The 13,392-nt window shown below is 31.8% G+C and overlaps 1 protein-coding gene across 1 annotated transcript; it reads right to left on the bottom strand.

Annotated features, from left to right (window-relative positions):
* Positions 1–105: 105 nt before the first annotated feature.
* On the bottom strand, positions 106–5,706 carry LINC4 (crowded nuclei-like protein). The gene is made up of 9 exons (XM_048126678.2): positions 5,363–5,706; positions 4,714–4,923; positions 4,373–4,626; positions 3,742–4,012; positions 3,550–3,633; positions 1,455–2,950; positions 1,185–1,344; positions 440–576; positions 106–357 (listed from the first exon to the last, which is right to left on the bottom strand). The coding sequence occupies exons 1-8, from the start codon at positions 5,582–5,584 to the stop codon at positions 529–531; spliced, it is 2,745 nt and encodes a 914-aa protein (XP_047982635.1). The 5' UTR covers positions 5,585–5,706; the 3' UTR covers positions 106–357; positions 440–528.
* Positions 5,707–13,392: the final 7,686 nt, after the last annotated feature.

Below are 13,392 nucleotides of genomic sequence, written 5' to 3'. Positions count from 1 at the left end.
TTCTTGTAAGAAAATTGAAAATTGAAAACTGAAAAAATGAGCATTATCAAACTAGGGGGTTAAAATAGGCTATGGTCGGAAGATAAGTCCATCCAAAGCCGGCACTCAAACATTAAACACACCTATGATTAATACCTCCAAAATACAGAAAAGGAACAAGGATCAACATCTTACATCAAGAACACCAGTCATGAAAAACACCACTCTAGAAGATCACTATAGGCACACATTTTACACGAAACTAGATGTGTTAGTTGGATCATTTACACCATGAAACAGATGGGACAAGTCGCATTCCGGATACTAAGCACTACTAGCTTGCATACATCATCACCAAAACCAAGAGTATGCATTTGCCTGAAAAATACCATAAAATAACTTTTAAAATAAGAAGAATACTTGAATCAAGTAAATGACAAGATATAGGTGAGGCATATACTTTCTAAGAAATACTATTCCACGCCAACTATATGTCAAATAAGTGCAAGATTTCTTCACCAAATCCCTGTAGAAAGCTATCCTATTATCTTACTCCACATCACCATTTTTATCAACTTTCTCATCAACTCCAGCATCCTGCAAAAGTGAATTAGGAATTAGCTTCTTACAAACTATAGTAAAACTGATGATTGTAGAAGATAATCGAATAGCAATCCTAATGATAACTGACAATAACCAACAGATAATGAAACATAATAAGCCCAATAAATGGAGCAAGTAATATATGACTTGTTTAATCAATGACGGCCTCACGTGGGTGTTATATTTTAGGGTTAGCGTAGATAGACAAAAAATAGTACTAATGCCTTGTTTACTTTAAAGGACTGAAGTTTTGAGATATCCCAAGACCCTTGACAACTCCAATCATTTGAAGTAATTTGCTGGATACATATCCCATGGAGTGACAATAGAAATAAGTGGTTAGTTTCTATCAGGTCCAAGAAAACAAAAATAGGCGGTGATGTGGTGTGATCTAAACATTAATCCAGCAAGAGTACTGTGCATACTAGAAATTCAGATCTATGAATACATTTTAAATAACAAAACAGGCAAGAGGAAAATTTCGAAGAGCACTTCTGGAGGAATATGCAAATTATCTAAATGAAGCACACTTCAGCTAACAACAGATAATCCTTGGGATTTCTATTTGAATAAAGATGAAAATAATTTATGCATTAAACTACCTCACTGCTTCCTGTGAGCCTTTCAATGTCAAATTTTGTCACTTGTTCAATTGTAACAACTTTATCAATATAGACTGTGGTCTCTGTGCCAACTGGAGTTTGATCAAATGGTTCGACAATATGATTGACCTTAGATGAGTTTGAGTACTTCTGTGGCAAGCTGCAGAAGAGAGAAAACAGGAATTGCAATAATTAGTCAAAAAACAGTATGCGATAGAATGATCATGAAATGATATGGGTCAGCAATAAGTATTTTTGAATGATAAGTACCATGGAGTCATATCTTCTGATCCATGATCTGTCATATCCTTTTCTTTCTTAAATTTTTTGTTACTATGTCTCGGTTCAAGAATTGTATCAGCACATCGTTTGAGCCATGAGAGAGGAGCAGAGAGGGGAGAAGAAGACTTATCGGACTCTTTTCTACCAGACCCATTATTAACTATCCCATTTTGATCTGAAACCATTTCATTCGGTTGACTCACAAATCTTTTAGTTGAAGTTTTCTGATTCTTTGACTGCAAGTTGGATTGCATCTCAAGTACAGAAATAGAGTCTAATCTTTCTTTTAAAACCTCCAACCCCTTCAAGGTCTCAATCTGAGAAATGATGCCCTCTCTATCAGCTCTTAGTAACTCTCTTTGATTCTCCAATTTTTCTCTTTGTACCTTAAGCTCCTCTATTGAACTATTTAGCTCAGCCCATTCTTGGTCCCTCTTTTCACGATCTCTATTTATCTCTCTTCTCTCATCGTCAAGCCTCTTCATTTCAGAGTTTACGTGTTCAAGTTCCTTCCCTACTCGTTCTTTAAGAGAATTAATATGTTGAAGTTCTTTCTTTTTTTCTTCCTCAAATTCCTTCGCTCTTTCTGCAAGATAATTCTCAATTTCTTCACGTCTCTTCTCAATAGAGTTATTCAACTCCTTCTTCTGCATCTCAATATCCCGCAAGAAATCATCACGCTCTTTCTGCATCTTACTAAACCACTCAGCACGTTCATTCTCAAGTTGTTTCATGAATGACTCCCGGTCATGGGAGAGTGACTCAAGATCACGTTTATATTGGTCCCTCAATTCATCTTTTTCTGCTTTCAAGCTTTCACGCTCATCATTCAGAAATTTGGAGACACTTGACCTCTCCTCAGCAATACGCTCTGCTTCTTTTACAAGCTGTTCCCTTTTTTCATCAATTAGCTCCCACTCAGATTCAAATTTTGCCTTCTCTGCTTTCAAGCGGTCTGCCTCAGCCTCATGTTCTTGTTTCTGCACACTAATATTATCAATCTCTTCTTTTAGTCTCAATTCTAGCTCAAGTAATTCATTTCTTTCAGTCCTCATTGCCTCCATGTTCTCCTCTGCATCACTGATCTGTTTCTTCCTCTCCTCCAGCAAATCAGAAGACTTCTTAAGATCAAGCTTCATCTGGTGGATCTCTTCCTTCTCTTGTTTGAGAGAACATTTCTTTACTTCTAAATCTTCTTCCAGAGTGCAAAGATTCTTTTGTTTCTCTTCAACTAAACTTAATCTCTCTTCTACTTCCTTCTCTTTTTCTTCAAGGCGCTTTGATGCAGCATCCAACTCTCTTTCTTTTTCTGAGATGAAGTCCTCACGTTGACTGATGTCAAGTTCTCTTAATTCCCATGCCCGCCTCTTGGTGTTAATCTCCTCTTCTAAGAACTTGCGCTTCGTTTCAGCTTCTGCCTCAAAAGCAGAATTCCTTATTGCCAAAGCTGCTTCTTGATTAGACATTACTTGTTGATTATTATCCTGAGAGTTAAATCAAACATGAATTGAGATTTAGAAAGAAAAGATTAGTTCTATAAACAATAAAGGACAGGATACTGTTAGGTTGGCTCCATTGCTTCGGTTCTGGATATATGCTCAAACAAAATCTACATGGTAGAATCAAGTAGTATGGCATGACAGTCTCATTCTAAAACAAAAAACATAAAAAACAAATGATAACAGCTAACCACAATTAATAGATGATGAAAACAATAGTTCTAAAAAAGTTGCATGTGTCAAACATTTAACAACACAAGCATAAGCACAAAAATAATGTCATTGCTAGAAAGTAATATAATGCAGAAATAAGCATGTTTCATGTATGGAAGGATCAATATTAATACACATACCATACAATACAAGGAGAATATCATTGCTACGTTTCTTTTGTGTGCAGAACTTTTATTTATTGTTTGTATTAGAAAAGACAGAAAATTAGAATACTCCACCAACACCCATGTTGAAATTTAATGTGTTAAACTAGAATCACAGTAAGAGACATTGTTTATTATGATGTTCAGCTTCCGGTTCCAACAATTTTCACAAGAAGTCATTATTTGCTCGTAAGAGAATAAACTTACAGATTCTTTGCTTGTAATTTTAGCTTGCATCAGAAGTGCCTCTTCCTCCTTCTTGAGAAGATCACATTCTCTTTTGATAACAGCCTGAGCAGGAGTGCACGAGAAATTTATATTAAAGTTATATCATGAATGCAGCTTAAAATAAAATATGGTCTATTGACATCAAAGTGAAAAATAATGTTATAAACTAACCTCCTCTCTTGCTGATAAGGTACTCACTTTTAGCTCAAAAGAGATTTTTTCTTCATTTAAGGACATACGCTCTTGGGAAATGCTTAACTTTAATTCACCAAGCTCCCTCTCTAATCTCTTCAACTCTTTGGTTTTATCTAAAACATATTCTTCTCTCTGGTTCAGCAAAGCGTGTGCATCCAGTAACCTCTCTTGCGTTTGCTGCATAACTTTTTGCCTTTCAGATAGGGATTGCCTCTCGAGCTGAATTTCTTTCTCTTTAGCTTCAAAACTAGAATGTTAATGATGAAAAAAAGACATCATCAGTAACTTTAGCAATAAGTAATGCTCTACATATAGAAAACAAGAGAACATCCAGATATGGCTAACCCCAACCAAATGCAGAGAAGAAAAACGACTGTTCGAACAATGGACCAAGAATACATCCCCTATACCACCTTAACAAAGCTAGCATACTTACAGATAACAGTAAATAGATACCTGGTTATTATACTATGAAAACTGCGTAGACATAGTTACATACCAAACTATCTAAATATATAACCAAGAAAGGTAAAAAGTGCAATCATGGGAAGACAGCTTTTTTCGATGCAATCATGCAAGAGAAGTAAGATTACCAACAAGAACTTACTCAGCCTTAGATGACACAATGCGTCTCCGTAAGTCATCTTCACGTTCTTCAACTTCATGCAACTTTCTTTCAGCAGTTCGATGATACCGAGTCGCTTCTGCTTCAAGTGACTCTGCAGCCCGCTTTTTCTCCTCAGCCTCTGTTAACTTCTTCAAGGCATCTTCCACCATATTTCTTGCTTCTGCAAATTTACTATCGGATGCCACCTTCACCTCTGCATACTCAGCACGCATTTCATGCAAGGTCTTCTCGATCTACAGAGATTTTCAAATTATAAATACATCAATAACTCACAGACCACATAAAGGATCACTAACAAGAACAGAGGAAGATGAAACTACATTCTTAACGCATTCTTTCTCAATTCCGAGAGCTTTCCTGAGACTGTCTTCTTGTTTTCTAGCACCAGCCATGTTGGAGACATGGGAAGCCCGTTCACGCTTATAATTCAGCTCAGCTGTGTCGGCAATCGATTTAGCTTCATCATACTTTGAATGCCATTCGTTCCTTTCCATTATAAGTAGGCCCATATGATGCTGGTGTTCATATACCTGATCAAATGGACAAGGAACATCAAGCAGAACTATTAAAACATCACAAATGATCAAAGCTAAATGGATTAACTTCGAGCATTGCACGCAGTCATTTTTACGAGTCGGGGCTACTTAATACCCAGCAAAGTTTAAGGTAAACATCGCTGTTACTAAAAACAGCTAAGGCTCTAAGAAGTTAATGAAATCATCCCGCCCGTTAGAACATTCAAATCATGCATCAATTTTACCCCCTTTCTTTAAAATAGCATAACTTTAGTAAAAATCAAAACCTAAATCCCAATCTTCTCGAATAACATTGAACCAGCAGGGCAACAATAACAGTTATAGCAAATGCACGTTATAGAAATTCAAGAAAATATGATAATCGGCATGGATGATGCGTAACGAAAATAGCTTAATTTTAGTAAAGCGTAAAAAAGATGGTATAGAAGGAGACCTCGGCTTCTAATTTCGCAATATAGGCAATGAGTGCCGCCTTATCTCTCCGTTTAATCGAATCTTCATCAAAACCTGCTTCTTTGAGCCGCTTCCAAATGGTTTCGTCGCTCAATGGGGTTTTCAAAACCCTAGACGAACCAGAATTCGGAGTCACTCCAATTGTTACGGCGCTCCGCGGCGTCACCGCCAATTTGTCCGACCGCGAAGTCGGAGTCGCCATAGACGGATCAGGATCAGTAGCTGTTTCTCGCACTAAAATGTCTCGCGCGAATTGGGGTTTTCTCAACTTCAGTGGGATCTCTTTTTGGTTTCACTTCATGGAAAAGCTGTGGTGTGGACTCCACCACTCTCTTCTTTTCGCATTCGTTTATTTGGTCATTCTTGACCCTACGACGTCGTATATCTTCGAAAATACTGTAAAATTTTACTACTGCTTTGATTATAGTATTACTTTCGAATTTAGATTATCGGATTTTAAACTTTTTCAAAATTTACACCACATATATTGGGTATCGGATACTGTCTGGATACTATTTTATTAATTGCTATGACTTTCCATGATTAAATTATTTACTAATTATGGTTTAGATTATATTAAAATAACAATTATAGTTTCATATTTAACTTTACAAATAGATCTTTTAATTAAATAATTTAAGAGTTTCTGTGATTCGGATGAAGTTATAAATAAGGCATCAGTATCACACAAGACTACGAGAATGATTTTATTTTCTCACCAAAATCACAAGTATTTTTATTATAATTGACATTTTAGTTCATGATAAAAAGAAGAATAGTAAATCTTTGGATTTTAACCTATTTCACATAAACAACTCGAATTTCATATTCCAGATGTTTGGTTAAATTTCACCAAAAAATAATATCATAGTCATAATTTAGAATAATCCAAAATAAAAACCATGCTTAATTAACGTCTTGATTCGTTTTCCTCTATCTTATTCCACAATTTACGCAATTATTTATGCCACCCAAGTTTTTTTATATAATGAAAATAAAAAACAATATTATTATATGAAAGGGTAGTGATAAATTAACAAACATTGTACGTTGGGATATAGTATTTGTCAATTTCTATCATTTGCAATAAATAAGGAAGTTAACTATTTTAGTAGTATATTAATTTTACATTATAACCCTTCATGTTAATTAAGGATTGAATATAATACTTTCAACAAATATTAAAAAGAAAATACTACTTAGAATTTTTTCTAATAAAAATATTTTACATTATTTTTTTTATAGTTTGAAAAAAAATATATGAAAAAATGAGTTAAAAGAGAAAACAACAAAATAATAAAAGATAGTGAAAATATTATAATTAAATTAATAATAATTCAATAAAATTTAATTTTTGAAAACAATATAATATTATATTATATTATAAATCACTTAGAGATTAGTTTAGCTAGTATGTTATATTTTCCACTTTCATTTATCTTAAAATCTAATTTATACAGTAGTATATTTTTTTATTTGGATCTCGTGTGTTCATTATTTTTTATTTCATTTTTTTCAATTATTTTAGTATGACCCCTATTATATTATTAATGTAATATTTTTTAGCAATGTCATACATCCACATAATATCATTCAATGACAGTAGTTTCTTAATTATATAAAATTTTCATTTCTGAAATATTATCAATGTATATTACATTATATAAAACAAAGAAAAATCACATAATAGCAAAATAGTATTTATAAAAGATAAAAAAATATTATTACAAAGAAATATATTAAAGAAATATAAATGGAATATTTTTTTGGCAAACGAACAATTTCTCTCTTTGAAATATCTACCAATATGTACTATAATACTTGCAAAATTAAAAATTAAACAAAATATCAGTATATATGGCATAATACGAGAGAAATTCCAAATAAAAGATTATTTTGCATAATTTTACTTTATTATTAAAAGGAATAATTTATTTATCTTCGTATCACTGTGATAGTTTAAATAAAAATGAACAATTTTTTTATTCTTATTAAAATACATTAGATGATTATTCTATCTAAAATTTTATTTTGAATTTCTGAATAACATTGGATATATTCAAGAATAAAATCAGTTACATATTTTCTAAAACAAAATGATTAAGGAAATACTGTAATAGCACAGATTTTCTCCTATAAATGCCAAATAGGGTTAAAGTAATAATATATATATGTAATTAATGAAGCTATCAATTCGAACTAATTTGATCTTATCTTATTTAAATTTGAAGGACAATTTGTATATTTAATTTTTGTTAATTTATCTTTATTCTATATGAAAATTGTATCAAAACATGTATATATAATAAAAACATATCAATATTGAAACGTAATAAACTTGAAACAATTATAAATTATAATGTTCCAATGTTAATTGGAGATAAAATTCCAGTCATAACAAAGAATTAAAACAAAAGTAATTAACTGTAGAATTAAACGAACAATATCCAAGTATATATATTTTCTCAATTGAAATTTTACGTCTTCTCTACCGTAATAGAAAAAGATGGGGTTAGGTTACACTGTCGAGATCTTTGTTGAAGATTACAGAAGAGGAGTTCACCAAGCCACATATCACTTTAGTTATAGAGCTAGTTGTAGGATTGTAGGATTCTTTTTCTGTATGCGGGTTATCTGGACTGTGCCAGCAAACTCATGTCGATTCTCCCTCAATCAGAAGAGAACAGGATGGTTGCCATACGTTCATAGGTAAAAGTAATTTTAATACTCCATTTCTTAGTGGCTGAGTCGTATTCCTTTTTGAATTATCATACTGTACCTGAGTCATTTTTTTTTTTTTTTTTGCAAAAAACACTTCATTTCGTCTCTCTTACTTATTATCTCTTGCTTCCCGTCTTCATCTCTCTAGCTACCTTTTACTTTTCAAACTTTGTTGAGTATTTATTAGTTTGCCTACTTTATTTAACAAAACAATAGAAGTAACCATGAAATTTTATTAGGTTATTTTCTTTATTTGAATACGACAATACCATTGAATAGTTAATTGTAGCCCATTAAAATAGGAGTATTTTGCTTAGTCGTAGACAGCTCTATCACATCCCGTGTGGCCCAATTATGAAGAAATCATCTTGCATCAATATGTCTTTTTAGTAGACCAGCAATTAACTTGTTATTAGAACAAATTGACAAACTAAAACTCAACATATTTGACAATTTTATTAATAATCTATTTTAATATCTTATGCTTTTCTTTATTTTAATGAGTCGTCTTCGACCAATCATCAAAAGTTAACTCCTTACTCTGATTATACCAAAAGATCATAGCCAAAATATGTTGGCTTCTAAATTCAAAATAAAGTAAATTTGTGATTGTAAGTTACTAAGGAATGGTATAGCATGTTCGAATTTTTTTAGATGACAATTTCAATTTCTCTGTGAAGTTATATTTCGTTATATATATATGGGCTGCAAGTCCAAATCATCTAATGATATGATCTATATGAGCCAGCCCAAAACGCTAAATCCAAGCCCAATTTCCGGAGAAATACAAGTTAACCCAAAAGCCTAAGGCATAAGAATGTTCCAAACACGTTTTTGACAAGATAAAAAAATGTTTTCTCGAATATTATTGAATACCAAAAAATGATTGTTTAAACAGTAAGACATCTTTTAAAAAAGGTCTTAAACGTTTCATATTTTTTTAATTATGCGCATATAATGGTGATCCTGTTCCAGCATCAATTCTCCCCATCATATAATACATATTCTCGAAAATGGAGGAATAAATTACAAAATATTCTACCAGAAACGTCATCGTACGGTAGTAGTGAAGATTATTCCAAATTTATAGTTTGAATTGAATGAGATATAGGTAGAAAAAAGTGTCAAGTGTTCTGGAAGTATGGGTATGTTAAATTAAAGTAGAATTCTGTGGAATATTTTGACATTCGGAAATGATATAATGAATCAATGATGATAAGCTTGGAATAATTTTTTAGAGCAAAAGGTAAGTCGCACTTACTTTTTAACACCTTTTAAGAATAATTCTTTAACATTAATGGAAAATGTAGATATATTCGTTAACATGAATCTTGTTTGTAGTTTCTCTTCACTTATTTATATTTTAACGATCAAATGTAGTTTTATGTCTTTGCGGTGCTATTTTCATATTCGAAGTGTAAAAATATGTGTCTAATGAGTTTAAAATGTTGGATACTTAAATGATGTATTTAGGGATATGTTTAGTATTATTCGAGTTGATATTTTTTTAAATAATAAAATTTTCACCCTAACTCCATAAAATTATTGGATTATTCGGGACAATTCACACAATTTTTCAGATTGAATTGGCGTTCCTAAATGTATCATTGATTGTATAATTATTCACAACTTTATCAATTGTCATTTAAAGAAAGACAATAAACTTAATAATGTTTATTTTTGTTACACCATTTATGCTAAAAGGTAATTAATTTTGAGTTTCTGAATATAGATATAAGATATTGTACCCTACATAAGATCTTTAGGAACATGACCATCTATATCAGCAGACATGTTTACTCAACTCATAATTTCAGCATATGGGCATACATTAACCAAGAAAAATCTAAATATATCGATATATAGCATTTATCATTGAGCGGTTACAAAATTAAATTCAATTATTTTACTACCATAAAAGTATATGGTGCAGAAAGCAGAAAACATACAAGGAAACTCTGTCTAAATTTCAATGTACTTTCATAAAAGGAAAAGAAAAAAGATTCTTCGACATATCCACATAACCAGAAATTGTTCCTAGCATTTGCATTATTCTACTTTTTTTTGCTCCATTTTAACTGGTAATATTCGTCACCGCTTCCATAAATTACAACCTCTAAATACCTTTTTGCTATGGTTGCTTGTCGTGTGAACACTAACTCTTCTCAGGTTAGTCTTTTCCTATCATTGGACCCATGCATTAATTATTAATATATACTATAACGCTTTTTTAGTCATCTTTAGCCAATGTTGAATTCTAACATAATATTAAAGAAATAGAAGAAAAAATTTATTCTCCCTTCCAACATAGTCAGCATGGTGGTTCAGTACCTTGTCCCTTAAGCATGAGGTCAGGGGTTTGACTCCTGTGTGTATGTGAATAGATAAACTATTTGGTCAGTTCTCTACTACTTAGTGTGCTGACTGTTGGGATGAGGGTTAGTCCTATAACTATCGGGTGAAGAGATAGTTTGAAAAGCCAAAAGGGCAATGATACTAGTAAGACTATGCAACCACATGGAGAGCAAACATATCACGTTGGAGGGATGAGCGGAAAGACAGGGACTAACAACGGACATCAAGGAACCTTATCTTCCCCAACACCAATTCCTCAACTAAATCAATTTCCCCATCATACCAAATCATTGCCGGTCCCCTTTGTCTACCCATACTCCTTTACCAATAATAACTTCACCAAGCAAGAAAAAGTGGAGCATCAATTAGATCAATAGTTTAAAGTCCTCCACCGTCTATTCCATTTTTAGATAAAATTATATATTTGATTTAGTGATTTAACTTATTATACTAGTATTTAAAATATTGAATTTTGGCCAATTTCTTTTTTTGCACACACAAAATAAATTCCGCTCACAAATTCTTGATTTAACTTATTATATAATGCTAGTCAATATATATTTCGATTGTAGACAACGCCACATGCCTAGCTAAATAGCTAAAGAGCATCAACGACACTGATATTCTCTAAACTTGTCCTGCAGAGATGAGAACACATGGTATGTGTTGCAGGGGTGTTTAATTAGCTAAGTAAAATGGTAACGGTTGTCACTAAAACTTTTTTACGTATTTGTATTGATTTCATAACAATTTTGCATATTTTTTGTTTTCTTTGATTGTTTTTTTTTGCCTTTTCTGCTTTTCCTTTTTTTATACTCCGTATATTACCATTATTTTTTAATGTTTTTGAATTCAATATATAATGAAAATTTTATTTTAAATTGTATTTTTGACATTCAATAATATGTAATGTTATAATTTAATTTTGTGATTTAAATTATATTATGTGGAGTATTTAACTTAATTTAATTAGAATATATAATAATTAAACTAAAATAGGAAAGGGAGTAAATATAAAAAGTAAAGGCTGTAAGACCTTTGAATGGATTGTGGGTTGCGAAGTGTTGCTTGCTAAGTGGTGATTAAAAAAGTGGCGTGAGACTTAGTTAAGAGACTGTGAATCGTGAATGTTAATTATTAGATTATTGACGAATTATCCATCGCTAATAATATATAATACTATCAATTTCGTAAACTGCTTACTGGTGTAGTACGGCTTATAATAAAACTATTGCTTTAGTAGGTGTACATGGGTGAGCTTCTAACAATTAATTATTGCGAATAGTTGTAGTTCAAACAACATCATCATTATCTTCGATTAATAATTATTTAATCAACAGGCCATCCGACATTATTAATTCATCAATTTGTTAATTTCCCACTCCTGCACACACGAGCGACAGTAGACGACTAGCTATGTAGTATCCAACTATTTTATTATTAGTATAGTTTGGAATTAATTAGATAAGATTTAGGAGATTAGATTAGATTATGGCATGATTAGCATCTGAACCTACTTTTTTTGGTTTGCATAGCTGGATAAAGTGCTGTTTCGGGCGGATTCCATTTAATTTTTCTAGACAATGTTTTAAATTTCAAGCCATGAGAATGTCGCCTACAAAAATAGCAAGAAAAGCCGATAATAGAAAAAGGAGAAAATAACTACACTTTCGTAGTATTTGGTTCTAATCTCTTGTAAAACCATGAAACTACAATTGTTTTAGATGATAGTGCAATTATTCTACTATGATAAATGTAAGGTAGGTAGTTTTTCCACAAAATTAGATATATTTTATAACTGAATTGAACCCAATATTATATGATATACATATATATATATGTGTGTGTATGCATGAGCAATAATAGAGAATTATAATAGGAGGTGTGAACAGAATTTTGATGGCCAAGTGGAATTAGTCATGCATCTTGCATTAGCTATAAATTTATAAGTAACGCACTATTTCTATTTACGGAATAGGCGTGTATGGAAGCATGCATGTATGCCTGCACAAATCCTTACATACATCCTAATTAAGTAATTAATATGCTTTGTGGAGATAGTCAATTAAAATAAAAGTAGTGCTACGACTACTACTTACGTCGATGTATTATTTGTTTAGACATTAGTAATAATATATAGTAATATAATAAGTATAAATATAAGCATAGAAAATTTATGATACATCAATGAGGTGAGAAATGAACCGGTTTCCTAAATTTGAATTGCTATGTTCATGCTCAAAATTTTAGGTCATGAAAATTGTATGAGATGTGGTGAAACACGCATTGCATTGCATATATTTCATGCCTTTTTGCTGCTCATGCTCATCCCTGCAAATAATTGAAGTTGTATTATTTTCGCTTGTAACTCAACAATTATTAAGAAAATACGTAGATAAACTAAAATTAAATACTACTCTATGACAACAAGATCTCAGATATGAGAGAAATTAATGAAGACTTTTATCGGTCTATGTCCTGAACCCAAATTGATAATTATTACACTATCCGTCCAACAAGAATATGCACTCTTTCTTTCTTAGTCCGTCCCACAAGAATATATACTTTCTAATAAGGTGGAACTCATTCTCCACTATAAGTACTCTAATTATTTTTTTTCTCTACCTTTCTCTAACTTTACCAATTTTACAATAAAACCTGTGACGAACCCAATGTGCATATTCTTTGAGGACGAAAAGAATGTTAGGATAATTGTCAACTAATTGCAGTGTATGTAATATTCTAACTGTAGCGTATGTAATGCTTAGGTCCTTAATGCTCTATTCACATATAGCTAATGCTTGGCAAAAATCTTAGATCTCTGGGCATTACATACGCTGCACTTAGAGTATTATACAACTGTTATGCATATGTGTTTTGATATAAGAATGAGTTTGATATTAACCCTACCCATTGTCAACTGGGTTGTAATAT

The sequence above is a fragment of the Salvia hispanica genome, chromosome 2, assembly GCF_029641045.1.
Source record: "Salvia hispanica isolate PSC_SH4W2 chromosome 2, Shi_PSC_v1, whole genome shotgun sequence".
NCBI lineage: Eukaryota > Viridiplantae > Streptophyta > Magnoliopsida > Lamiales > Lamiaceae > Salvia > Salvia hispanica.
The sequence above is the reverse complement of the archived record's forward strand: the minus strand, read 5'-3'. Positions and strand labels throughout refer to the sequence as shown.

Bases quoted from the DNA above. Each gene is read 5' to 3' on its own strand.
- LINC4 (XM_048126678.2), bottom strand. From the start codon at position 5,584: ATGGCGACTCCGACTTCGCGGTCGGACAAATTGGCGGTGACGCCGCGG. The intron at 4,627-4,713 runs GTAGTTTCATCT...AAATCTCTGTAG, and splicing joins AGAAAGAATGCGTTAAGAAT to ATCGAGAAGACCTTGCATGA. The intron at 4,013-4,372 runs GTAAGTTCTTGT...TTAACATTCTAG, and splicing joins ATTGTGTCATCTAAGGCTGA to TTTTGAAGCTAAAGAGAAAG.